The sequence below is a fragment of the Manacus candei genome, unplaced genomic scaffold (assembly GCF_025592945.1).
Source record: "Manacus candei isolate 608988 ecotype Guabito, Panama unplaced genomic scaffold, ASM2559294v1 h1tg000063l, whole genome shotgun sequence".
Lineage (NCBI taxonomy): Eukaryota > Metazoa > Chordata > Aves > Passeriformes > Pipridae > Manacus > Manacus candei.
In genome coordinates, this window is record NW_026138111.1 from 3,920,680 (window position 1) to 3,948,553 (window position 27,874).

General features: G+C 37.6%; 1 protein-coding gene across 2 annotated transcripts in view; it reads left to right on the forward strand.

Moving 5' to 3' along the window:
• CPNE8 (copine 8) overlaps positions 1–27,874 on the forward strand; it is a 108,108-nt gene that overhangs the window by 14,840 nt on the left and 65,394 nt on the right. For both annotated transcript variants that reach the window (XM_051805021.1, XM_051805019.1), the window contains exons 3-8: positions 6,029–6,075; positions 16,341–16,444; positions 16,935–16,974; positions 19,043–19,119; positions 24,549–24,612; positions 27,212–27,315. In XM_051805021.1, coding sequence (XP_051660981.1) covers positions 6,029–6,075; positions 16,341–16,444; positions 16,935–16,974; positions 19,043–19,119; positions 24,549–24,612; positions 27,212–27,315 — 436 coding nt within the window. The remainder of the gene's footprint in view (positions 1–6,028; positions 6,076–16,340; positions 16,445–16,934; positions 16,975–19,042; positions 19,120–24,548; positions 24,613–27,211; positions 27,316–27,874) is intronic.

The following is a 27,874-nucleotide window of genomic DNA, read 5'->3' on the forward strand; positions in this document are numbered from 1 at the left end:
GATAACTTTTTGGGGGGGATAAACTGTTTAGGGGAGAGGAAAAACAGGATGAGAGTAAGGGAAAAGAGAAACTGAGAGTGCAAAAGAAAAAAGTCACCGCCCACTGGATCCAGCGATGCTTGAGAGTGACGGTCTTGATTCGCAGGCGGTGGGGAAGAAGGAGAACTCCCAAAATCCCAAAGTCACCAGTCAGTTTATATACCCTCAGCATGCTTTTGCACCTCCCTGGGATGAGGAGTTGTTTGCCTTTTTAGGGCTTAGCACTGGAGGGAGGGATGGGCCCAATTGCCCACCTGAGGTGTCTTCTTGCCTTTTTAGGGCTTAGCCCATCTGAGGTATATTCTTGCCTTTTTAGGGTTTAGCCCATCTGAGGTATCTTCTTGCCTTTTTAGGGCTTAGCACTGGAGGGATGGGCCCAACTACCCATCTGAGGTATCTCCTTGCCTTTTTAGGGCAAAAGTCAAAGACTGCAAACTCCTGGGATGCATAAATCATAAACCATTTCAGTCTCTGACACATGGTGTCCACTGACCTTAGAATCAGATGCTGAAAAGTGAAATTAAGTTAATTCATCTGTAGGAAACACAACCTTTCCTGATCAAGAGTGGTATGATGATTTATGAATTAATGTTTTCAGATTTTTAAGATAGTGACACATGCTTTCCCCATAAGTTGTGTTGAAATGTGACCGAAAGGTTTCCTGCCTATGAAAAAATCTGTGACTGTCTTCCTGTACTGGACACTTTCTAAAACTTCTATCAAGGACATGAGACCACAAAAAAATTCCTTTTTTTTCCTGATAGTGTTTAATCAAAGTACTTCTGTAGTGTTAATAGGCTGGTCCTTAGATTATGGTGTCTTGTGTCATGTTGTCTCCCCTACGACTCTCCATTTGCTATTATCTGTAAGTTAATTTTCTTTTTTTAAACCTGAGCTTTTCTTCCTTAGTTTACCATGTATTGTGCTTACTGGCATTGGAAATAACCCAGGACACATATACTTCTATCAAGTGTCTGGACATGCAACCATGTCCTGATGGGATATACTTGAATATTGAGTCATGTGACAGTGTGACTCCATTTGAGTACTTCTGTGAGAGTATGTGTTTACATTCTTTAACAAAAATTTATTGAGAGATACTCCACAATACCCTTTTGATGGGAAAAGCTTCAGGAAGTTAGGACTACCTTTGACATTTCTAATCTATAAAACTTTCTTTTTTTTAAGAGGAGGCATAGGCACTACCATGCCTCTGGTGTAGGGAGATCATGCAGAAGCAGAATTGAGTGTTTTGCGTATTACTAAAAATTTTTAATTGGCTAAAAAAGACCCTGTTGTGTAGGTTAAGTTGTTTTGAAGAGTGCTCAGTGACCTATTGCCCTGACTGATTTCGGAGGTCTCTTACGTTGAATCAAGATACCTTTGAACAGAAGCGATAAGGTGTCTAGTTTTTAAGCTCAAATATTATTAAGGGCAAGTGCTTCAAGTTCTTATCAGACAGGAACTGTATTAGTCATAAACTGCGGGGTTTGAGTAGCAGGGGACTGCAATGTGACCTGTGTTGAGAAGGCCATGAGCCACCCTGTGACTGTCACAGCTGGCTTCAGTCAGCTCTGAAAACCATGTGAGTAGCGGTTGCCTGCCAGAACTTCTACCAGCCAGGGGAGCACACAGTGCCCCCTGCTCAAACATATTTTAGTAAAAAAGGGTCAGCAGTTAGAGACACAGCCGTTGAAGATATTGCCAGAGCTGCACTTCCAAAGATGCACTGCTGGAGATGCATTCTTGGAAAGAGATGCTCCATGCAAAAGGCAGTACATCTCTGTAGCCTGTACAGAGCCCAAACCAGAGCAGGTGAGCAAACCCAGATGATTGTGGCTAGTGGGTGACCCATGCTGGGGAAGGGACACAAGGAAACAAAGTGGCAGGAAAACCTAGAGAAATCTTAATATCTATCTTTAAAATATTTCTGAGAAGTAAACTAGTGATATTTTTTTTAATGGATTCAGAGTATATGGAAATATTTTTAAAGTATCATAACATTGCTTATCCATGCTGTTCTTGTGTAGAGTTGGAAGTAAGGCAGGATAACTTTCCTCGACGTCTCTTTGCTCGAACAAAGGCCATTCTTAGGCTGCTCTGTATATACAGTAACTTCATCCTGTAGCTAAAAAGGTGTCAAACCCAGCATCTGGCCACTTTCACAAGATCCACTTTTAGAGCCACTGAGTGTGCAACTGTTAGATCTCATATGAGATAGAACCATGTAGAGTCACTCTGCATGTTGAGGTCTCATTGGATTTGCTTAGGCCAATTCTAGTATGCCTTTCATACTCTCACACAGTTATCTAAGGATCATACTGATAGTGAAAATCCCATTTTATTTTCTTGGTCTTTTTCTCAGTGGGACACACATGAATATAGCTGACTTCCATATCAACATAAACAGCCTTCTCCTGAAATTAGAAAGGGAAGTCTGATTTCTGTGGTTTTCTTCGGAGCTTTTACTTGGCCTTTTTTTGATACTGTGATTGCTGCTCAGTATTTATTCCAGTTCTGACCACTTCCCTGCAATCTAGAATATTCATGCCAAGAGGAATCTGTCACTTTGCTTCCCTAGAGGCAAGTTACAGAAATAACTGTAGAGTAGAGATGTTAGATACAGATGGGACAGACTTGGATAGCCCTTGTCCAGGAAGTATTTTAAACAATACTGAAGCTTCTTACTGACAATTCTTTCTGCTCAGTGAAGTCAAACCAAGTCATATATACTGATTTATTGTAGCATTTGGACCATTCGGCTCTTCCAGTTTGGAGAGTGTTTTTTCTAGGAATATTTTTGAAAAAAACCTATGGGGGTAGGTTTTTTTGTTACTTTCTTGTAGAGAATTGAGGTACAGTAGTGCTTCCCTGATGAGGCAGGGATAAGACCTGCGAAGGAGATACAGATTAATGATTTTGGCATATTTCTTCTGTCTAATGACAGTTAGGCAGAATTGTTTTCTTCCCATGCTCTGGTTAGCCAAGCTGAGCCCCTGTGTAGCTGTGGTGGCAGCGCTGTAGTCAGGATGGAATGTCCTCTTTGGGAACCCTGTGATGCCTGAGTCTAGGCATAAGAAGGATCTGATATGAAAGACTGAAGACATAAAAACTCTTCCTCCAGGGGACCTCCCCATGGAAGACACTGACAATGAGAAGAATCTTGTGGCAGCTGGGACAAAAACACCTTAGGGAAGCTCTGCCTAGAAGGTGTAGAAACTGGTCAGTGAAGAGTAATGGTGAGCCCTGCTAAAACTAGTACCATAAAAAGATTGTGGCAGCATGGGGAAAAGGTCAGCTTTATTGTAGATAAGTCTTCCTTCAAATGGGATAGATGTTTTGTTACGTTTGCGAAAACTGAGATGGGCGGTGTGGATGTAACAGTTGTTGCTCACAGCTGTTCTTTTATTTGGCTTCACAAACTAGGGAGATAAAGTAGTGCCAGAATATTTCTTTTTTTTTTTATTTCATGGTAGTGGATATTTTACAGTTGTGTTGTTTCTTTCTTCTCCTCAGTATTAAATCTCTAATTTTTTAATATTTTTGTTCTTGCTGCAATGCGCAGGTTTTACTTAGTTTACTGTATTAACACTGATACACAGGGCAGGATGCAGTACAAAAAATAAAGCAGCTAATCAGTAGTGAAAAATACTTATGTTCAAGAAAGATCTGAATTGTACAAGTATCTGAATAATGAAAGTGCATATTATCTGTAAATAGTGACCTTTCCTCTTCTGTTTTATTCTCAGCTGGGATTATAGGTATGAGAAATTTCTAACTGAAAATTTAGATGTAAGCCCTTGGCAAAATGGATAAAATTCACAATTCTCTCTGCTTTTGCAGTTGGTAAGACATTTGCATTCTTGGAAACCACTGCTGAAAATTGGAAAATATTCATTACTGCAGAACTGGTAACATTAGTTTAAAAAAATGTTTCCACTGGGGAAAGTGTAAGGAATGTTTGAGAACCTACATGTTAGCAGTAGGGGTGTGTCCAGAGAATATTTTTTTCTTTTTTATTTTCTTCTTCTCCCAGTGTTACCTTGACATAGGTCTTACTAGACTGGGCTGTGAAGATGGTGAAGGGTCTAGAGGAGAAGCCATATGAGGAGTGACTGAGGTGACTTGGTCTGTTCGGTCTGAAGGAGTCTGAGGGGAGACCTCACTGCATTCTGCAACACCCTCAGGAGGGGAAGATGTGGTGCAGACACCGATCTCTTCTCTGTGATGACCAGTGACAGGACCAAAGGGAACAGCCTGAGGTTTTGTTAGGGGAGGTTTAGGTTGAATATTAGGAAAAGGTTCTTCACCCAGAGAGTGGGCACTGGAACAGGCTCCCCAGGGAAGTGGTCACAGCACCAAGCCTGACAGAGTTCAAAAAGCATTTGGACAACACTCTCAGGCACATGGTGTGACTCTTGGGACTGTCCTGTGTAGGGCCAGGAGTTGAACTTTGATCTCTGTGGGTCCCTTCCAGATCAGGATATTCTATGATTCTACAATTCTAGATGTAAAGGTTAGTCAGAATTTCAGTAACCTTCAGAACTTCCTGTAGCTGATTTCACAGCTTCCATTTCATTGTTTTCTCACATTTTCCCATTTCACTTCATTCATCATGTAATGTACTTCAGCAGTCTGCTCCACAGTGTGCTGTAAAAATAGTCTTTTTGGTTTGGGTTCAGTCTACCATAAGCAGTAACCAAAGCTGAGCACATGATTGCCAAGGGTTTATTTAGAGTAAATGGAGAAAGACAGACATCTCCAGAGAATATTTTTTTTTTATGTAAAAGCTTTTTTCATCTACTAGACATTTTAAAAAAAAAAGTGTTAACTTTTAACTTCTATGTGAGCTAAAATATTGAAATTGCATTTTTCTGTTCCTCCTCTTATTTGCTACTGCCTAAGGGGATTTTTTTTTTAGTGCAGACCAAATACTTTTCAAGTAAGAAGAAAATGTAGTTTGAAGCTTGACTTCATTTCTACCTTGGTCTGTTGATGATTCTCACTTCATTGCAAACAAAACCAGACCTCTACCTTTGTTGTTCAAGGCTACAACCTAAACCAGTATTATTTTTAACTTTCTTTTAAAAAAATAATGATTGGCACAGGAAAATAATTTGTTGAGGAAAAAAAGCGTTCAAATATCTGTATTTCCATTGTTTAGAAAGAGGTTGTAGAAGAGTTTCAGGTAAAAATTTGGTTATGGTAGTTGCAACTAGATCAAGACTGTAGAAATTAAAGTTTCTAGTGCTCCTTTAGTGCAAATGATCTGTACTTATAATAGTGTTTAAAAGACCTGTACCTGTCACCAGTCCCCTGTGATGAAAACTGCAGATAAATTTGTAGTGGGTGCTGTACTAGAAATACAGATGAGTGACACCTGTGGGTTTGTTCTGCTTGGTCTTTCAAAAACAGCTTAGGTCAAAAGCTCAATTGATTCAATTTTTTATTAGGTTTTAGTTTAAAAAAATAAAGTATGTATATGCAAGATACTTTTATATAAATAATTTGAAGCAGAACTAAGGAAGAAAACCTGAGAAGTAATTTATTTTCCTTTTCCAACTTTTATTTCCCTTGTCTTTTTTCGATTGAGTCCTCATTTGTTTTTAATTTAATGCTCTTCTCTCTTGAAGGAAGCATATTTTAGGGTAATTATGCATTAGATTATCTAGAATTGCCTGACCATCCACACTTATAGAAGACCTGCTTTTATCCAGTTTTACTGCTGAAGATTGTCAAGTACTTTGCTGGGGGTCAACCATAAGTGCTGCCTCCCATTTTAGAACCACTGCCATTTATTTGCTCGTTTCTTCGACAGCTAGACCATATTGTCTCCAATCTGGTTAGACATACTTAACACTGAGGGAAAACATATTTGATTGTCCTAGTTACTAATTTCAACAGCACAAGAGACTACAGAATTAGTTCACTTAATTTAAGGATATGTTAAAATCTGAAAATGACCAAACTTCTTTTTTTCTTTTCACAGTCTGTGTTTTGTACACACAAGCAATTGGAAACAAAGAATGGCGAGAGGTAAGATACGTGTCCATAGATCTATAAACTTTTTGAGTATACTTAAGGCTGTTGTTTTGTCCTAGCAGAAGAGGGCATGTCATAGCCTCTTGAATTCCATGCTAAGCAATGTGAGTCCTATGGGAGTCCTGTGTACCAGCAAACACTTAAAATATAGTCCTGTTAATCTCAATTTCCATATCTGTGTCACATATTTCCATCAAAAGGGAAAACAAAATTAGAGAAAATACATGAGTTTCCCATTTCACAGTCTCCTTGAGATAAATTAAATCAGACTTAGCTATCAATCTGGATAAGGTTTGTGGATATCAAAAGAGGAAGACACTCAAACAGTACAAAATCTATGGAAGGACTCAATTGTGGTGGTGGTCAGTGCCAGAAAAACTAACCTGTAGTTGTGGTAAAGATCTGCTTTTTCTGTGTAGTGTTTCAGAGAAGTTACATGCTGCTGAATAGAGTAAACGTCAGGCAACAAAGAAGAGAGAATGTTATGCATTGCTTGGACTATGTCTTCTTAACCTATCAGTGTAAACATTGGAGAGACAGGTCTTAAGATACTAAATCAAGTACCTCTGAGTTGGATATCTGCAGCAGATCAACATGCATAGCCTGGAACTCTCTCCTGGTACTTAGTCATCTAATTTTTCTCCTTTCATGTTATTCTTTGAAAGAGTTGACAGCACTGGGGGAAGGGTAGTCATCTTTCTACTGATAAAATGCACTATTTACCTGCTTTACAGAGAGGATTGCTGGAACTGTTCTTCATTACAGGTGGATTGCTGTGTGGCTCTGTGTTTTTAGAGCCAAGAGTGGAATATACTATCTTACTGTTTTTCCCTGTAAAAGAGAGTAGGTCTGATATTGTTGTTTTCAAAACTGATATTTTATGTGATTATATTGTAAAAATTCCAGTGAGAGGTGGCCAGGGACACAGAAAACAGACCTCTTCTTTTATATTTGGTGTCCTTGCCAGTTGACCAGAGAAGTATATTTTCTGCTTTGCTGAAACATGGTGGATGTTTTGTCAAGAAGAGGGAATTGAAATTGTCTTGTGCTTGGGGAAAGAGCTCATTTAACTGTTTAATACGTGAAACATTCTACCTATTTTACTTGTAGTTTTAAGTTAAATTGCTACTCTGTTGTTCTTAACTTGGGACTAGGCATCCTCTCAGTATATGTATTGGATTGCACTCCTCTGATGATTTGTGTGAAGAAATGTCAGTTCAGGGATTCTACATGGGATTTCACTGATCTTAATTAAATTGGCAAATGTAGTGGACATACACAGAGTTCTAAATGTTTGGACAGCAAACTCTGAAAACAGAGGAGTCTTCAGACATTCAGATGTCTGGGTGGCTTGGTGAGTTTGGTAGTCAAGCCTAGATCACTAAAGCACTCAGGTCCTCTTCTGGTCCAGGGTTAAGAGGATTTTGTCAGAATTTTGGCTTTTATTATTGTCTAAGGTGCATCTGTAACTCTGAGGAATTTTCTTACTTGTCTTGTGTAACTGTTAAAATAAGTACTTACCATTTCTAATATTATAATTGTCTTGATGGTAAAATTATAATATTGTCACCTTACCTAGAAAATATTTCATGTGCTTGTTTTGAGGTGATTGAAAAGATTCTGTCTGCTTTTGATTTTAACAGATGCAAGTTTGTAATGTGTGTCACCACCTTACAGCTTTCTGTTGTCTGCTGCAGTTTTATCTCCTTGACCAATGCAAACCCACCTGAACAGAGCAGCATTCAGTGCTATTTGTTGTATTGCATCTTTGAACTTTTAGATAGTATCTTGGCTGCGGGATGCATTTTGGTATGTGGTTATGGTATATCATATGACAGTTTAGGAACTACAGGCATTGAAACAGACTTTTAACATTGCAGTTGCTAGAAAATCTTACTTTTTTTTTTTCTTTTAAACCATAATTATCTCTGTCTAGTCTATCAGGAAGGTCCGGGTATAAGTATTTACAATTCAGTTGACTTTTTATAGTTAGTGGAAACAGATAACATCCTGAGGTCAGTTCATCAGACCTAATTTAGATGTCTGCATTAGATCAGATGAATCATTCTTTAGAAATGCCTCCAAGTGATGATCAAAAGCCTACCCTTTTGACTATATCACATGTAAAGTTCAGTTAGTAGAATCCATTCCTAGTAGCAGTTATGACAGTCAAAATTGAAAGGTTGGCATTATAGAGGGGCTGAGTCAAGGTTGCATTTTATATGTTGTGGTGTATTGTATTTATACCAGTGGTAAAAAATAAATAAGGTGGTAGGTAGAAGATCAGTTGATACATGTATTAGATGGGTAATCTTGTATCTTTATTTTTGTGCTTTTTCTGCCTGCAATGATGAATGCTCTAATTCTGGCTATGAGTTCATTTTGTTGCATTTGAAAACTCATTTAATACTTTGCTAGCTTGTATAGGGGGAATTCACCTGGAACTGTTTGGAGAATACAAAACTGAGACAAATAATAAGCTCCTGATGATATGTATAGACATTAAAGAATGATGTTAAGTCATGGCAACATACTTTATGTTGTTTCTGTTCTGTGTCTTTTTATGCATAGTTTTCTTCCTTCTTTTGCCTAATTACTTTATTTTGAACACTGTAGAAAATGCTTGGGGATCATGAATACAACAAATCATTTCATAATCGTCATAATTTCCCTGACACTCTGTTCTAGCAGTGTGCTTTTTTTTCCCTTCAGCTAAGCTATGCAGGTGGATCCAATATAATAGTTAAATCAAACCCTTCATTTAATGAAGGGTAGATGTTTTCTGGGAGCTGACTCCTGTTTATCTGTGGCACAAATTCCAGTGTTTTAACCTGGTATTATTATTGCACACCAAAAACCTCAGCAGAAAATTAAAGTGTTTTGTTCTCAATGTAGTAGGGTGTTGTTTTTTAAAAAAAATTCTCTTTTCACTTACAGTGCAATCATTAGGTATTTCAATTAGTATAATATGTAACAAACACATCATCAGAATCTGAGCTTTGGTTTTCAAATTTTATTTCCCCTTACTTTTTGAGGACACATTTGAAATATGACTAAGTATAAGTTACTGTTACCTACAGAAACCTTATTGAGAGGAAGAGGAGGAGCAGGCACTGATCTCTTCTCTGTGGTGACCAGTGACAAGACCCAAGGGAACGGCCTGAAGTTGTGTCAGGGGAGGTTTAGGCTGGATATCAGAAAAAGGTCCTTCACCCAGAGGATGGTTGGACATTGGAACAGGCTCTCCAAGGAAGTGGTCACAGCACCAAGCCTGACAGAGTTCAAGAAGTGTTTGGATGATACTCTCAGGCACATGATGTGACTCTTGAGGATGGTTCTGTGCAGGGCCAGGAGCTGGACTCGATGATCTCTGTGGGTCCCTTCCAACTCACCATATTCTGTGCTTTTGTGAAATAATATAGTGAAAGAATCTGAAGTTCTTCAATTTGAAGAGCACATTAGTCCTGAAAACAAGAGGGAGCACTTAAAAGGTGAATGTTAAGTAAATAATAGACACTGTAAAATAATCAACTGCCATTTTACTGGCAGTGTCCAACAATGGAAAGTGTTAATGTATTGCCTATGGAGCGATGCTCTGAACCTCTGGTCCATCTACTGTAGGAGTGCATTGGATGCAAATTAAATTTCTATACCTGTTGGAAATCTGTTTTCTCACTGGTCCTTGTCATAGAATCATAGGATTATTAGGGTTGGAAAACACCTCCAAGATCGTTGAGCCTAATTTATAACCCAGCACTGCCAAGTTCACCACTAATCTATTTCCCCAAGTGCCACATTTTGAACACTTTCAGGTGTTTCCATTCCTTTCTGAGCAACCTGTTCCGATGCCTGACCACCCTTTTGATGAAAAAAAATTTCCTAATATCCTAAATTCTATGATAATCTGACTCATTTCGTTCAAAATAGATGCTTCCTCATGTGTGTAGTGGTTGAACATTTCACTGCAGCATCCAGCAATTTGATTACCACTTGAACCATAATAAAACATGCTTTTGAATCTCCTTTGTAGATTTTGAAGGCTATCTAATGAAAGTAACAAAGGATTGGGATTTAGATTTTTGGGGGTTTAGAGTACTGTTGAAGTTTTGTTGGAACAACAGCTTGTATCTTCTTTAGCAGACAAACATGTCTAGGAATAGGCAAACATAAATAGAAATGTAGTTTGAACAGATTAGTAGAACAATTTTCAATACAAGGAAGCAACAGAAGAAGCCTATACTGTCCCAGTTCAAAAGAAAACAAATTTTGCTGTTGTATGATATTCAGTTCACTGGAAAGCTTTCTCTGGCAGATTTCTTGAAAGAACCAGCTGTCTGATGGAATTAAGACAGTTGGAATTAAAGAACATTATCTTTTCAAGGAAGTCCTGTTTTCTTTCAAACAAAACAGCGGAAAAAAACCAAAGCACAATAAAAAGAGTTATCTTTTCTAGTTTTTATATACTTATGGTTGTACAGCCATCACTTAAAAAGCATTACATCATATGTTCATGCAGTGTACAGATTTCATATGAGTGCCTGCATGCATGTTAGAGGAATGTCGTGGGTTTTCTGGCAATTAGTATGATTTTATGTATTAAAAACATTATTCTTTCTTTAGGACAAAACCACTGTAGAACATGTTATGACTATGCTTTTTTTAGTGTGGGGTTGGCAATTGTGAAATCCTTGCCTCCTTGGAGTCTCTGTAATTCTGATTATTTGAGACTATTAATCATTGTTATTAACAGGCTCATTTTATTGGTACTGCATTTCCTTTGCCACTATTTAAGTTTCTTAGTTGTTTTGTTCACATGTAGTAAAGCTAGATTACAAACTCTGAGGATTATCTGTTGTTGAGCATTTGTATCCGTTTTGTTCAGTGATTTCAATAGAAAGTGTTACCTGGAGCTTCCTAAAGAATTTTAAAAAGAATCAAGTGATCGTTTAAAGCATTTTTCAGTTCTTTAGTTTCCTAGAATTGTAACAGAATACTTGGTTCTGACTTTTCACCTTTCAAAAAAGATGTTTTAAAATCAAAAGACCAGACATAAAACCAATGAATTATTAAAAGATCAAATAATGTATACTACACTGAAAAACTTAGGCTCAAATTATTTTCCTAATGAAAGACTGAACTAAGGATAATTGTCATCAACTATAACTATCAATACTAAGAACATAAATTTCATAATGCAAAACATTTCTACCTAAGTTACAGAAAGGTTCAAAAGATATTAAAATGAAGATTATGATTTTCCATTAACTTCACATCCTCTTAGACTGGATCACTAGATTGAGATGCTCTAAAATTAAAATGACTAAATAAATTTTAAAAATCCCTGTCTACTAGGAGAGCTTGCAAATATGAGATGACAAAGACCCTTCATCTCAGGAAATCTAGAATAAAGTTCTGTTCTTGATTTTCTTATTTGAACATTTTTTTTCCTTTAAATAGTTACATTAATTCTGTTATCTCCTGAATGAAATTTCTGAAGGTATTTGCTTCTTGGCCATATTAAGATTTTAGCTTGGCACAACTGCTAGTGGGGAAACTAGGCCATGTGGAGAACTAATTAATTAGTAGCTATGTTATTAGTCATAAGTGACTGGATTATAGAAGTAACCTGTTCTGCTTAAAAAAGACTATAGTTAATGGGGAAAACAGATTTTAAAAAGTGCTTAATTTAGCTGAAAAGTGTAGACTGGTGATTTTTAGAGACCAGCATTTTGATGTCATCAACAAGGTAAATTCTCTTAGTAATTTGTCAGTTAAGTAATTAGTTACAGTGGTTTAGTCATAGAACCATAGAATGGTTTAAGTTGGAAAAGACCTTTAAGATCGTGGAGTCTAACCATATGTGAAGGAATCATTTGTGTAGCCCTTGGAAAAAAGTAAACAGACAAAAAACCTGAAACCTCAATTAAAAAACAAAAGAGTAATTTAAAATAATTTAAATAAAAGTTAGTGCCACTAAATTCAGTCTCTCTTGAGTTTTGTAACAATCTAAGTGTAACTGATGAAAGATAAAGGTGGCAGTGTAATGGGTATTCAGTTAGGCCTTTTCTCATCTCAGTGTAATATGATCATCAGCACATTGCATATTTATCTTCTGTTACTGATGTACTTCTGTAATGAATTGTAAATGAGGTCTGAAAGATTTCCCAAGGGTAACATGGTTGTAGTGTAAAGTGAAATATTGTCTATTGAAAAAGTACAGATTTGAAGGGAGGAAAAGTACTTATATATTTAGGATGTTATATTATTTAAAAAAACCAACTGATGCCATTTTATAATTTTTTTCTTTTGAAGTAACTTTTCCTATGAATTCATACATAGTTCTGTTTCTAATGGATCTATAAAACTTAAACCCACCATATACGAAATATGACATAATCATGGAATAATTTAGGTGAAAGGGACCTTTGTGTTATCCAGCCTCCTATTCATCTGCTGTGTCTGGTTCGTCCTCCTGATTCATGCAAAGCTGTCTCCAAAGTCAGGCCAGGTTGCTCAGGGCCTTTCCCAGCTAAGGTTTGAAATTCTGTAATGACAGAGACTGCTCAACTCATTCCAGTGCTTAATCACTCATTCTGGAAGAGTGTTTCCCTGTATCCCTTCATAATTTCCTTTGTTGCAACTTTTGACTATTGCAACTTGTCCTTCTGTTGTGCTCTCTGTGAACTGCCTGGCTCTTTTATGCTACCTAAATGCTATTTAAGTAGTAGAGGATGGTAGTGGAAACAGATCTCATCTAAACCTTTTCTCCAGTCTGGACTAACTGAGCTCCATTGGCTTTTCAAGTCATATGCTTCAGCCTGCTGATTGTTTGTGGGTGTATTTTTATTTTATTTTTTTAAGGTCCATTTAATTGAACTGCCTCCAGTCTGTTGATTCAGTTGTAGTTAGAACCCCAAACCGTACCCATTTTTATGGTGAGGGCTCTACATGCATTGAATAGAGGGAGATAATTGTTGCCTTTCATCTGCAGGCTGTGCTGACCTTAATACAATGCAATATGTTGTTAAACTTTGATGGCAGCACCTTTCTGCACAGCTCATACCCCACCACTCAGTCCCCAGTAGCACTACAGGACTTCAAGTTTATCTTTGTTGATCTTTGTGGGAGATTCTGTAAGGCTGTAGAAATAAGGTGGCGTTTTTTGTTTGAGGTGAGTGTCTGTTTCTACCTCAGATGATGACTTTGGGAGAAGAAAAACTTTCTTAAACTGCAGCTACCTGGGTTCTTTGTTGCTTTGTGTAGGTCCCACATGATCCTGTTACTCTCCTTCAAGCATGTCCTAATCTGAGTATTCACAGAACCGCAGTAACTTTTCCTACCTAGTGATTAAGGAGCTTCCCAGGCCAATTTGCTGAATCGGCACAGGCTTGGAGATATTTTCATGGATATCTCTGCATATGTGTGTCTTATTCTGTTGGACTTGGTGTGAGAGACTACCACAACTTAATGCAAGTGCTTTGCCTACTTGCTGTGCCTATGATGGCTTTGCCAGTTAGAATGCAGTCATCCTCTTTTGAAGGCCCAGAGTCATTTGCTTCTAAAGTAGATGAGTGTAGGTGAGATTTCATTACTAGGGGTAAATCCCCTCTTTATGCAGCTGATTCTCTTTGAGAGAATTTAGACAGTTTGCTGTAAGAGGGCAAATGGAAGAAACAGGACATTTGAGGGAGAAAATTACACAGGTGGGATATATTCCAGTTCAGAACTGCCAAATGAATGGTCCTCGTGACCTACTGTTTTTATTTCTTGTGTCTGATGAGCTGCTGTTTACTGGTTTGTGTCAGAGTGAGGCTTCTCACTTTTAGTGCATACCTTCAAACAGTACTAAATGCGTAGGTATTGCTATATATTTCATTTTATCAGCCATTCAGCTTTCAGTTTTTCTTGGCACCAGTATTATTGAATGTTATAAAACATGCAGCTGACAGGGGAAGATTTTATTTATAAACACTGAGACTTATTTGACCTGGGAAATTTGAGTGTGCATAAAATTTGAACACTGCCATTCAGAGGGGAAAGAAAAGCCCTTTAGTCCAGGCAACTATTCCAGCCATACTTATTCCCATAGAAATGCCAACTTTATACTCCTGTTATCATTTGTCATTGATTATTACTTGGCCATAATAGTCAGTGGCCAGTGTTGGCTCAAGAGAATGGTTTTTACAAGACTCTGACTGTCAACTTTATCCCAACATTTAGGGGAATACCCAGAACCATTTCTCAAGAGACTGACTTTTTTTTAATCCAAAACAAACTATTCAAAGGATCAAACTATTTGTTCGTGTTCTGATCTGTTTTCAGGATTGTGTTCATCCTGTGCTAGTTCTCAAGAGACTCAGGGATTTTATTTTGAATATCCAGTATCTTCATCAATCTGGAGAGCTTCTTGAGATTTCTCCTTCCTGTTTCCATATAATGTTCCCCCTTCCATAGCTATTGCTTCGGCTTAGGAGAGATGAAGAAATAGCAATTGCTAATGAGTAAACTTGCTTTCTAAACAATTTGTGCCTTAGGACATAGTCATAAGCCTTCTTGCAGAGGGTGTCAAAGTTCCAATGAGATCAGGGAATCATTCCACCTAGGTTTTAAGAAATGATGTAAAGTCTTGGCAAAGGAGTATGCTAATTGACACTATATGCTAAATATTATTTACCTTTTTACTCGGAGATGGAATCGTTCATTGGAAAGATGGTTTTGCTTCTGTCTTTGATGGGAACTGCTAGAATATGGAGATCTCTTAATGACACTGTCCCAACTGAGCATCTCACCGTGTAGTGAAAGTGAAGGTACCTGACAGCATTCAAGCACACTCTGCAAAGATGCAAATCACTAGTGTGTCACTTGCAAGAATTTTTCCTCTTCCTGAGACTTTATAGAGCTGTGTTTTGAAGATGTGTTAACTTTTGTGGAACATTTTATTGTACGTGAGACCTTTGGGTGGGTGTTTTGCTTTTTTGGATTCAATCCCCTGCAGTTTGAATGCACAGTCATTCAAAGGAGGATAAGAGTTGCTGACAGTAATGGAGTTTCTTTAAAGCTCACAAATAATATGGCTGGAGTTCTTCAGCATTTATTTTAATAAGAATCAAGGAACGAAAGGAAGTTTCTTTCTTTTGAGAGGATGAAAGAGTGGAGTATGCTCTGTCCTTTCATACCACATAAATTATGTAATGGCTGGGATAGGGAGACTCCTTTGGAGACTGTGAGGCTCTATGCAGGTTATAGTGGTTAGATTCACATCTGTCATGTGAAAATATTTTTGGGAAATATGTCTCAAAAATCTTTAGTTACAATAAGGTTTATTCTTTCTTTATCTGTGTTTATTGATTTAGTCGAGTCCTTTTGATGAAGAGGTTGGTAGTTTCGAGTCATTCACAAGTCTTTAGTTTTAAATTGCAGTTTTGAGGATTCCTTAATGATGATCTTTCAGCAGACTGTCAAAAAGCTTTTCCATAGGCTATATTCAAATGTTTGTTGATATGTTCAATGTGTAGGACAAAATGAAGTGGTCATTTCAATAATAACTCTTCTTTTTTTGTTTTGTTTTCTGAGTATCTTGAAAGAATAGCTAAAACAAGAACAGAATTATCACAGTGATATTTTATGATCAGTCATTTATATCTGTAATGTATATAAGCTGAAGTCAATCAAAATTGGTGGGTTTTTTAAATTAAAATATTTTCAGCTTGATGAGAGCTGAGATTCTTCCTATAAACAACAAGAAAGAAAAGGCAGTTTGCCAAAAACTCAGAGGAGAGATGGAGAGAGCTGAATTGAGGTGAAATAGGAACTGGACAGTGCAAAAATTATACACTTCTAATTGAAGGACCATGTTCCATAATATTTAAAGCTGTCTGAAATAGGCAACATATGCAAGCTTTTTCTTGCTGTTGGTTTTGGTGGTTTTGGTGGATTTTTTTACAGAAAGAGTAGATTTTTATGTTACTGACTTTCTTTGACAAATTTTTGTGGATTTTGATTGGCTTTGGGAGCTGATGTTTATATATAAAGTTTAGGTCGTACGATTCAGGGTGTGTACCAATCTCTGTATTGAAATATGAGGTCTGCCACTCTATCTTCATCCACAGATAACTGATCTATTCATGTCGTTTTCTTCCATGACATCTAAGAGAATTTTTTCTGGGCTCTCACATATCTCACATATTGCTGGTATTGCCTGTCTACTTAATTATACTTCATTATAGTGTTTGGCTTAAACTTATACTTTTCTTTTACAGTTTGGAAGAACAGAGGTAATTGATAATACTTTAAATCCAGATTTTGTAAGAAAATTTATAATGGACTACTTCTTTGAAGAAAGAGAGAATCTGCGATTTGATTTGTAAGTTAACAATCTTTGACTCTAATGCAGGCTCTGTAAGCGTATAAAGTTTTGTCCAGCATAAACTTAACTTGAAAAGAGATGGTATCTATTGACATGGAATAAATTACCTTAATAAACCTGATCGATTTAGCATTGCTTCCTCAGAAATAAATGTGTAACGTAATAATAACCAATAACAAATTATTGGTCATTATTACGTTATTCGTCATTGGTCACACCAATTGGCAGGTGTTAACTAGTCAAAGTACAGTTATACTCATAATTACTACTTTTAGAAAATAGTTAGAAAGCTAAGGATGTCAAAATATTAAAATATTCTTGCAGCATTGCCAACAAAAGAGATATGGACAAACTGTCCAGAAATAAAATATTGTACAAAAAATTCTTAAATAAATGCCACTATGCATCTAAATGTGTTTCTTTACATAATTGTTCTCAGATCTTTCAACTGGCAACTCTAATATACATTTTCTTTTTTTTTTTTAAGCTATGATGTTGACTCGAAGAGTCCTAACCTGTCAAAGCATGTAAGTTGTTCCTTGCTATTATACTTCCTTCTTCCTTGTGCTGAAATGCTTACATTTCCTAAATACATTTACTTTATTTTGCCTGTATGTAATGCCAGATGCATAGAGACAAATGCAGTGATTGTGCTGTGGCTAATAACACAGATAATGCTTAAGAATATAATTTAAAAGGGATGTTTCTCCAGTAAAGTGCATATTTAAGCACACATGTATACCTTTTCAGATATGTGATATGACACATTTTGTTGATACTTCTTTGGGTCCTAAAAATTGAAGCATGTTTTGACTGTGCCTCGGTATTGGTAAGGGTAGTGATTAAATAGTAGCTTCAAAATTTAGAGATGCAAGAGTAGAATTCAGAGGCTTCTCAGTGAATTAGTGAATTTTTTAAAATAAATATAGGAAGGCTTTGGCAAGGGAACCTTTGAGAATCTGGAACAAAGGAAAAGAAAATAATGGAAGGAATGCTGTCTGTGTGTGCTTCACAGTGAAAAGATAAGACCACTGATCTTCAGGTAGATCCTCCCTGTAAAGATTTAAAGCCCCTGGAAAACTGTTTTCTGTCTCTGTCATCATGGAAAGGTGATCTGAATAACTGCAATGCTGGCTAGGAGGATGCAGAAAATAGAAGTCTTCCCTAACTGTCTTCAGCCAGGATAAAGTCTGATCCTGGGCTTCTGCCCAAGTTTATTTACATTTCTGTAGTAACTAGTTTTTCTGAATTATTTTCTATTTTTACCCTGAAACATACTTCTTCATATAAACCCCTCATATTTAAATTTTAAGAAAAAGGATAAGACATAAGTTAGTCATTATGAAAGTGCAAAAAATATATCTTCAAATATATACACTAGATTTTGTTGTGTGATTACTGGAATAGGAATTGAAGGCTAGAGTATTGTGGTGGTTTGAGTCTGGCTTGAATGCCAGGTGTCCACCAAAGCCACCTTATTGCTCTCCTCCTCTGCTGGGCAGGAGAGAGAAAATATAATGAAAGGTTCATGAGTTGAGATAAAGGCCTGATGATTTTAAAAATGAACTAGGAGATGAGTATTTTCAGATGAATTTTAGCCATTTTAAATTATTTAATCTTTATGGAAAGAGTGTTGCAGTGTCAGATCAGTCAAAGGACATAGTTCAAAGATTTATTTTTTGAAGGGTTATTTCCCTCTTCAGTGGGATTAGTTCCCAGATCCAATTTGCTATATGGAGTCATAACTGACACAGTTGAGAGATGGGAATGAAAGGCCTGGAGTGAAAGGAGATTCCGAATTGCTTGTACAGATATTTGCTGCTATACACAGTATCACAAACTTATGGTTTGCTTTATAGGAATTAGAGTGTCTCCATTCTCATTACTGTTTGGGAACAAATCTCACAAGCTACTGTTACCACTACTGGCAGTGACACTGGGAAGAACAGAGCGAGCAAGCAAGCTCTTTTCACTTGCAAGATAAAGATTGGAACTGTAGAATAATTTTTTTTCAATACATGCAGTTTGAAAATTCCCTTCATATTTTTATATCACTTACATTACAGGGAGATATAATATGAAAATTAGCTGATTTTTAGTGGTATAGTTAAACTTATAAAGCATGGACGTAAAGCCTGTCATTAAACCAATGCATGTGTATAATTGTAAATCCAGGTTGCTTGTACAAATGATACACAGGTTTGAATTTCTGCCAACATAATTCATAAAATCAGTGTAGAATCTCTTCATAAAAGAGAAATTTATTAAAATGCTCCAGTTAAAGGAGGAATAGAAATAATCATGTTTTTAAATGTTTTTTAATTTTGTTTCCATTTTGGCTTTATTTTTGTTGGTGAAAAAGGCAATATAAAAACAATAAACGTAGTGCATTAGAATTACTTCTGTAAATGTAACCCAGTGTTATGTCAAATATGTAGTAGTGAGTCTGTAATTCATTATTGCATAATTATTATTAGTAAGATCTGGTGTTCAGCTGAATGTGCTCTTCAGTAGTGAACAGCCTCGATAAATGGGAAACCAAATTTCTTTCAGCATGAAATATAAATCTTGAGTTTTTATGTTACTGTTTTGCAGGATTTTTTGGGACAAATGTTTTGTACACTGGGAGAAATAGTTGGATCACAGGGGAGCAGACTGGAAAAATCAATTGTGTAAGTATGTCATTCTTGAATGTTAGATGAATACATATTGCTTCCTGAGGTGAGAATTGGGGTTAGTGTTGAGATGGGTTTTGGTTTTTTTTTTGCTGTGAGGTATCTTGATATACAGAATTGACAAACATGACTTTTAAGAGAGAATAAATAGTTACAGCCTCCTTTGGACATCCACCTGCTCCAGCATGTGGTCCTCCATGAACTGCAGGTGGATCTCTGCTCCACAGTGTACCTGGGGCTGCAGGGTGCCAGTCTGTCTCATCATCATCTGCACCACAACAGAGGGAGTTGTGCCTGGAGCACAACTCCTCTTCCTCCTTCTTGTTGTCTGCAGGGTTGGTTCTGTCACATATTCTTATGTCTCTGTTCTGAGTGCTGCTGGTGTTGCACAGGGCTTTTTGTCCTCCGCTCCCTATATATGTTAAGCCAGAGGAGCTACTACCATTGCTGATGGGCTCAGACTTGGCCGCAGCAGGTCCATCCTGGAGCCGTCTGGCATTGGCTCTGCTGAACACGGAGGAAACCTCTGGCAGCTTCTTACAGAAGCCACCTCTGCAGCCCATCCACTACCAAAACCTGGCCCTGCAAACCCAGTTTAGTGCTGTGATCATTACTGCTGCAACTTCTTTTAGCAATATGATTTATGTTGTCTTTAATATTCAGAATTGAGTTTGGACATAAGTGCATTTTTTTCTGAATTTTGAGAGCTTCCAAATATAATTCAGACACCTGATCACTGCCTTTATGCCAAGTCCCTAGTCCTTGCTCCCTCTGCAACTTCTCTTGCCCTCCTCACCCTCTCTCCCCAAGGACTACACCAAAACTTTTTACATTAGTTGTTTTCATATCAAGAACTTAATTGTCCTATACATAAACAATTTTATTAATATCACTCTATATTCCTTATTATTTCCCTTCTCTGTGCTCATTGACACTGGGAACGACTTCCTTTTAAGGGTAAATAAATTCTTCAATTCTACAGATGAGGCAAGTTTCAGTATCTGCAGTATAATTCAGAAAACTCTTAAAAACACTATTTAGATTTAAAAACACAGTTATTCACACAATCACATAATATATGGCAGAAGTAATACTACTTCAGTGTATCACTTCCTTAAATAACCTAAAAAACTACCTAGAGAAAGATACCCTAAAACCGCATTACTTTCTGTTGTCATACAGTTTGCAGATGAACTTTAACTTTTAAGATGTCCTTCAGTTTCTGTGACTAATCACAAGTCTGCAATAAAATAAATATTGTAGAAAACTTAATACTAAAACAAAACAACAAAAAACTCCAACAACCCCCCCAAAATAACCCAAATAAACTCTAAAATTTACTGCATCAATATTATGATTGCTAAATTACTGTTTAGTAGATTATGCGAAACAGTAGGAAACTCGTAATTTTAATGTAGTTCCTGCAAAAAAAACTTGCACAAAGACACAGTGAAGAATTAGCTGATCAGATTACCAGATTTCTAATACAATCATACAAAGTTATTTACTTAGCAAATATTGTGGTTATTATACAACAGTATTTTATGATTTTCCTCTTAATCCCATTCTGGATAAAGCTGTCCAGGAAATAGCCTTGAGAATCTGTACAGTACAGTAATATAATAGAAAAGGTGTGTTAGGTTGTGTCATCAAAAAGCTTGTCTGCAAACAAGGGAGAAAACTGTCCCAATAGCAGGTGGGGGAGCTCAAGTAATACCTTGCCCTGGGTACTTCCAGACCCATCCCAGGAAAGTCATCAGCTCACTGAATCCCACCTCCACACCCTCAAAGAATCACAGGCAGGCAGGGGAACTCCAGTAACACAATTAGGGAAGTAGCCCCTGCCCAGCTGCAGGGCTGTCCCAGCAGACACAGAGCCTCAGCACCATGGGGTGGCAACACACACTCACTACTTGTTCTGGTGTGTTTTCAGTTCTTGATGGAGAGCAGGTTGGCTGCATAGTTTGACTTCTACTGGAGCACAGAAACAGCATCTCGTTGATTGGCACTATTTTGTTTACTTCTACTAAAACAAAGTTTACTGACTTTTCACTGTCTAGGCCTAACTTGTGCTAAGTGCCACAGCAAACTGCACTGTCACAACCCCATGGACTGGTTTGACTAGCTGTCAGTTGATTCTACTGGAAGCTTGTGGTGACTTGTTTAGACAAAGCTGCTGACTTTGAAGGCACCCATCCTAAGTTTAAAATGAATCTTACTGACTTCTTGAAGGTCTTTGTAGCTCTGCCCTCAAAGTTCTAAATTATTCGGCACACTACACATTTTTTTTAAATAAATTTCAGAAATTTTATCAGAAACATGTAGATTAAAAATCATCCATTTGGCAGTTCATTATGGCTTGGTACAGGCTAAGTGAAGTCTGAAATGAGCAACAGATGAAGTTTAAAGTTTGAAATTAGCTGTGAGAATGGAAAAGATATCAGTGAAAATTCTGTGGAAAAAAGGTCTTATTTCACAGTTGTGTTGGCCTGCGTAATACATTTTCTCTTGGGTAAACAAGCATTGTTCAGGTCTGACTTCTGATACTCTGTTATATGGCAGTTACTAAATGAACCAAAACCAGTTGTCGCCCTGAAAGATTTTGAAATATAGCTTCCTTTTTTTGTATGTGGTGCAGTTAATGAGCAACTGTTTATGACTAGTTATCAGTTCTTCACAGCATTCAGATTTTATTTTGTCAATAGTGCTTTTTTGACATTGCTGCTTTTGGCAGTGCAGTGGCTAAACAACTCTGCCTGGTTGACTGTTCACTCTGGGCTCTCGGAGGTCTTGAATACGTTGGGGTCTAGGAGACGTTTCTGTCTGAATTTATTCATTCAACAATTGCATTGCATTTTAGGATTGTTTGCTTATAGGTGTGTGTTTAATGTCTCTTAATATTCAAACAACAAGAATTCAATTGATGATAGTGCATGTCTTCCCTCCTTAGGGATATTTACTGCTTTGAATTTACTGTTCTCTCTACAAAGTCAAGTCTGTGTTCACATAACATGAATGCTCTTTATGATCTTTGAGTTGAAATAAGAAAACCTTTTCTTTTCACCCTGTTTCTAAAGTTCATTAACATTTTGCCTTTTCTGTTCTCTGTCAATGGATGTACACAGAATAGAGTGCTTGGTGCTGTCTTAGTCCCAGTCAGCTACCCTACAGAAGTGGCACTTTTTTAATTAATCAGCTTGAGAAGCTTGGATTCCATTCTCTGACTGGCATTCAAATAAACTCTGACATTCTTTTGAAATGAAAATTGGGAAGACTTGAAGCTTATTCTTCAGATCTGTCTACTTTGGACAGTTACAAAACTCGTATACAATTCAGGATTCCATGGCTGCCGTGAGCTGTCCAATTCCAAGTCAGATTGAAAAGTTCCCTTAGGTAGTATACCATGAAAGGATAGTCCTGTCCTTCATAAAATTTAAGGTAAAACATCTCAAGCCTAGAGGGTCACAATTGCAGTGATCTGTCAGGCAGGCTGCAACATACCTTGCACTAGTCTTCATGGCAAGTACCAAAGTGAAGATACACAATGCATGTTTTTCTTCTTTGCCTTCATGATGTGCAAGAGTTGCACTTTCATTGGTATTACAAGCACCGGTGGATCACGCCTCTTTGTGTGAACCTGGCAGTATTTGTTCTTAGCAGGTATGAGGATGTCTCCTCAACCTCTCTCTCTGTTTCTGACACCATTAAGGACTTTGAATTCAATACAGTCTGTCACAGAAGACTCTTATTCCCAGTATTGTAGTGTGGTAGCCTGTTATCTCTGTGACTATAAGTATTTTTGTTCAAGGATGTACTTTAGTGTTGCACTTTAACAGACTGGCCAGGTGCAGAGGTGAACATTTGCTTTGCATAATTTCTCCTGGAAAATAAATCTAGTAAATTCAAAGCAAGTGAAATGGAGAATCTGATATTTTAAGAGGAATGTTTGCTCTGTTTACCTGTTGGGTTACTAGGTTCATTAAATGCCTTCTCAAGACAAACTCCATATGTAAGATTTACTCTGAGTGGCCTTGCATACTGCAGTTGTATTACCATGAAAGGATAATGTGCAGATACATCTACTTCCAGAAATTATGTTTCATTTTTCTCTCAAGAGAGTGTCCCCTGCTCAGACGTTATCCAGAATTAGATATTTTCATGTTCTGTCTTCCTAGAGAGAAGATGCTAGCCACATTTATAACTCTGAGCAATGTCTTTTTCAGGATCTACTAAGTGCATTCCTGTAGGGATTCCCTTTAATGAGGAGGCAGAGCCATTGCAAAGCTTAATGAGCATTCTATGCTAGTTATTCACGTCTGAGTGCCACTGCATGCTAATGAGTCTGTACTGGAGCCAACTGGCCTATTTTGGGAAGTTCTTTCTCCTGTCATCTTGCTGTGGACATAATTGATAGAAAAACCATCTGAATCCTGGAACTGGGACTTCCTATCCTTTTATCTGCGTGTGCGACTGCCAGAGGGCTAGGCTCTGTAAATTCAGGGGTAAGGCTGTAAAATTTTGAATGATCTGAAACATGTTCCATCCTCTGCCTCATTGCAAAACTGAGTGCTCTTTTTAACCTCTCAGGTTTGAATTCCCACATAAATTGTCATCTTTCTCTGAGTCTTTCACCAACTCTGTAAAGGTTCTCCTTTCAGTCCTTGTGAAAGCCCAAGTAGCCTTCAGAGTGTCCTTTCAAACTTCTCTAGGTGCTGCAGATATGGTGTCTCAGTTGTGGAATCATTTGTTCTAAGGAGACAGTAATTACTCCTCAAGACTGTGTCTTTTCTAGAGACATGCAGGTATTGTTGAAAACCTTTCATTTGATAGTGATTGTCTGTTCTGTTCCTCTAACAGTCAAATTATTTGCCTGCTCAAATAGTCTCTGAAAAGAGGTGATCACTGTAGAGAACCTACAGGTTCTGAACTTTCAAACCAGTAGGACCCACTGAAATGTAGATGTTCTTTGCTTTTTGTTTTATATATTTGTTCAGTTTCCAGCCCGGTCACACTTAGAATGGCACATTTTCTATATCTGAGTGTCAGGTCACTGGCACTGAGTGTTGGAGTTGACAGTGGTTATACAATACAAATTTGCCTCATTATTACCTCAAAAACCCTGATGTGTAACCCTTTCCAGAGATTTCAGACATTTCAGAATAAATGTTGTAAAATAAGCCTCGTGTATAGTTTTAAATATATTTTAGGTATTTTGTTTAATGAAAATTTGCAAACGGATGCTTTTCACAAATCAGTTGTAGAGTCATCTCTAAATGAAACATCAATGGGACACAAGTGGCAGAAAAGGGAAACTTTATTTTGTGCCATCAGCTTTGTGACTTAAAAGCTTACCTTGTGCTGTGTCAGTTGTGACTTTCATACATGATATTAAGGAACTGAGGTGATGTAGTTGTATTTTCTTGCAGGGGAATTCCTGGGAAGAAATGTGGAACAGTCATAGTAACAGCAGAGGAACTAGGCTGTTGCCGAGTAAGTGTGTTCGTCACTTTTTCAAAACCAAAATGGAAATTATTTTGTGATTTATGCTACACTGGATTGTCAATGGTGTAATGTATAAATTTGCATTCTGTGATTTATGTAGAAGTTAGGATACCTTTTTCGTAGAAGTTGCTCTTAATTTTAGGTGGAAGAAGCAGAAAGAAGCAGAAGTTGATATTCAGTCTCTCGCTCTCTTTTGCATTCTCTGTCATGCTCTTTCATGTACTCGCTCTCTCACAGCCTCTCACCAGGTGTCACATACTTTGTCTGTGATATTTTCCTACCTAAGTTTATTTATTATTTGGATTAATTCTTATCTGATCTTCTGGGTTTTTATACTTTAGTCAAACTTTTATAGCTCATGTTCAGAATGGCAAAGAGTTTTGTAATCACTGAATTGCTGAGGTTGGAAAAGACCTTGGGAGATTGTCTAGCCCAACCCTCCTGCTCTTCTTAGAGCAGGTTACTCAGGGCTCTGTGCAGCTGGGTTTTAAGTCCAAGCCAGCTCTACAATCTCTCTGTTTCAGTGTTTTGCCATACTCACAGTAGAAAGGCTTTTCTTTGTATTTAAATGGCATTTCTTTCATTTCAACTGTGTACCTATTGCCACTTGTTCTTCCACTGGATACCACTAGGCAGAGTCTGTTTACTCTCTCCCATGAGGTATTTATATAAATTCATAAGATCCCCCTGAGCCTTCTCTTTTCCAGGCTATATAATTCCAACTCTCCTCAGATGAGAGATGGTCCAATCCCTTAATCATTTTAGTGACCCATTTGCTGGAATTGCTTCAGTATGTTCATGTCTTTCTTGTACTGAGGAGCCTAGAACAGTGCTCCAGGAGTGGCCTCACCTGTGTTGAGTCACTTCCTTCAACTTTTTGTCAGCACTCTTCCTAAGGTAGCCCAGGAAGCTGTTGGCCTTCTTTGCTGCTAAGGGCACACTGGTCAACTTGATGTTCACCAAGACCCCCTGGTCCTCTTCTGTAGTGCTGCTTGCCAGCTGGTTGGCCTTGCAGCCTGTGCAGGTGTACGGGGTTATTCCCCTCCAAGTGCAGTACTTGGCACTTCCCTCTGTTGAGCTCCATGAGGTTCATGTTGGTTAGTTTTTCCAGCTTGTACAGATGCTTCTGAATGGGAGCACAACCATCTGTTGTATAAACTGCTGCTTCTAGTTTTGTGTTGTTTACAAACTTGCTGAGGATCTGGCATGTCCCATCATCCAGGTCATTGATGCAGATATTCAGCATTCTTGGCCCATTCCTGACAGTTTTCTAGTCTGTAATTCATTAGTTTGTGAACAAGGATTTTGTGGGAGACAGTGTCTAAGGCCATGCTAAGGTCATGAAAAAACAATATCCACTAGTTTCCCCTCACTTCATGAACGAAGGCTTCCAGTTGATCAGGCATGAATTTTCCCCTTTGTAAATCCATGCTGATGTCTCTTAGCCAGCTTATCGTCTTTCATGTGTTTGGAAATGTTTTCCAGGATTACTTGCTGTATTGTCTTCTCAGGGATTGAGTTAAAACTGACCTGGATCCTCTTGTCCTTTCTCAAAGACAGAAGAACTTCCCCTGAAAATCATTACTTTACAAAGATAACTGAAGGTGGCCCCACAGTGACATTAAACAGCTCCACCAGCACTCTCAGGTGCTTCCTGTCAAGTCCCACTGTCTTCTGTATGTCTAGTCTGTTTAAATGTTCTCTTGCCTGGTCTTCCTCTACCAAAGGCAAGTTATCCTTGTTCTAGACTTTCTCAGGTCTGGGTCTCAGGTTTCCAAGATTCTTGAAGGCAGATCTTAGCAGTAAAGACCAAGGCACAGAAAGCTATGAGAAACATGGAGTTTGCAATGTCCTTTGTCACCTGGTCCCATGCCCCACTCAGTGGTGAGCCACATTTTCCCTAGTCATCCTCTTGCTGATGTTACACCTGCAGACCTGTTTATGGAACACAGTCTTCCAGCAGGCCCAGCTGGTGAGTCTGCAGGTTTATCTTGGCATTTATAATCCTTTTTGCATTCTTGACTTTGCCCAAGGAGGTGACCATGTGAGATTGTCAGTTTGCCTGACCACAGCAAAGAAACTTTTCTCCTTATTTGTTGTCAGAATGGGCATATTTGGTAACCTTCCATCCAGGCTCATTTTCTTGAAGGTTCTGGACTCTTTAGTAGCAAGCTGCTAAGCCATTTGCTTTACATACAGCAGGAGCAGACAATAGGTTTAAACCACTGAAGGAATGAGTTGTGTCTCCTGGAGTTTTTAAAATTAATTCTAATATGCTTTTCTTGCCTGTGTGTCTTCCCTCAGAACACAACATTGAATATTAGAAAATACTGGAAAAATCCAGAAGCATTTAGCATAGAAAATTACTCTTTCTCTGCAGCCCCCTACAAAGGAATTCTTGATTCCAGACATTCAAACTGCACTATGAGGACATTGCACGAATGTAAATATTTAGAGATCATCTAGAAGACAGATACCCTCATTTATTTTGTTTTCTATTTGCATAGTTTGGTCAATGATTTTTAGGGGTTTTTTTGGAATAGTAAACTGCATGCTGTATGTAATTTTTCTGTATTACCCATTTCAGGATTCAGTTTTAATGCAATTTTGTGCAAACAAACTAGACAAGAAGGACTTCTTCGGGAAATCTGATCCTTTCCTTGTATTTCTTCGAAGCAATGAAGATGGCAGGTAGGTACCTTTTAAGTATTTTGCTGCTAAACTTTAAACAATTTAATTGTAATAAAATAGCTAAATAGTGTTACTTTTCCTAAGATGTAGTATGCCTTTAAATTAAATAGAATTCTCCAAGAAAATTGTAGATGCAAAACACATTAATGCTTAGAAATTTTGTTTGATAAAAACATTTTATACTGCAAATTTGGAAATGTCTTTTAACTTTTTAACAGTGTTCTAAGAAATGGAATTCAAAAGTACCCTAAAAAAGGTTTTTTTATTTTTTACAAATGACTGATTGCTACATTCATGGTTTAATTTGTTAAAGTAGACTAATCTCTTCTGTTCTACTGCTAAGACTTGACATGCACTGGTCAACACAGTGCCTATGTGGGTCTCTACTGGCAGGTTAAGTTTTCCTGGAAACTGAAAGTCCTCACCTCACCCCAAACCAAAAGCTTATGTTGTTTACGTAAACCTATATATGGGTATGTGTGTCTGTTCCCTGCACCTTTCCTCTCGGAGGCAGATTTTAGGAACAGTTTCATAAATAAATACTGAATATCTTAAGTTG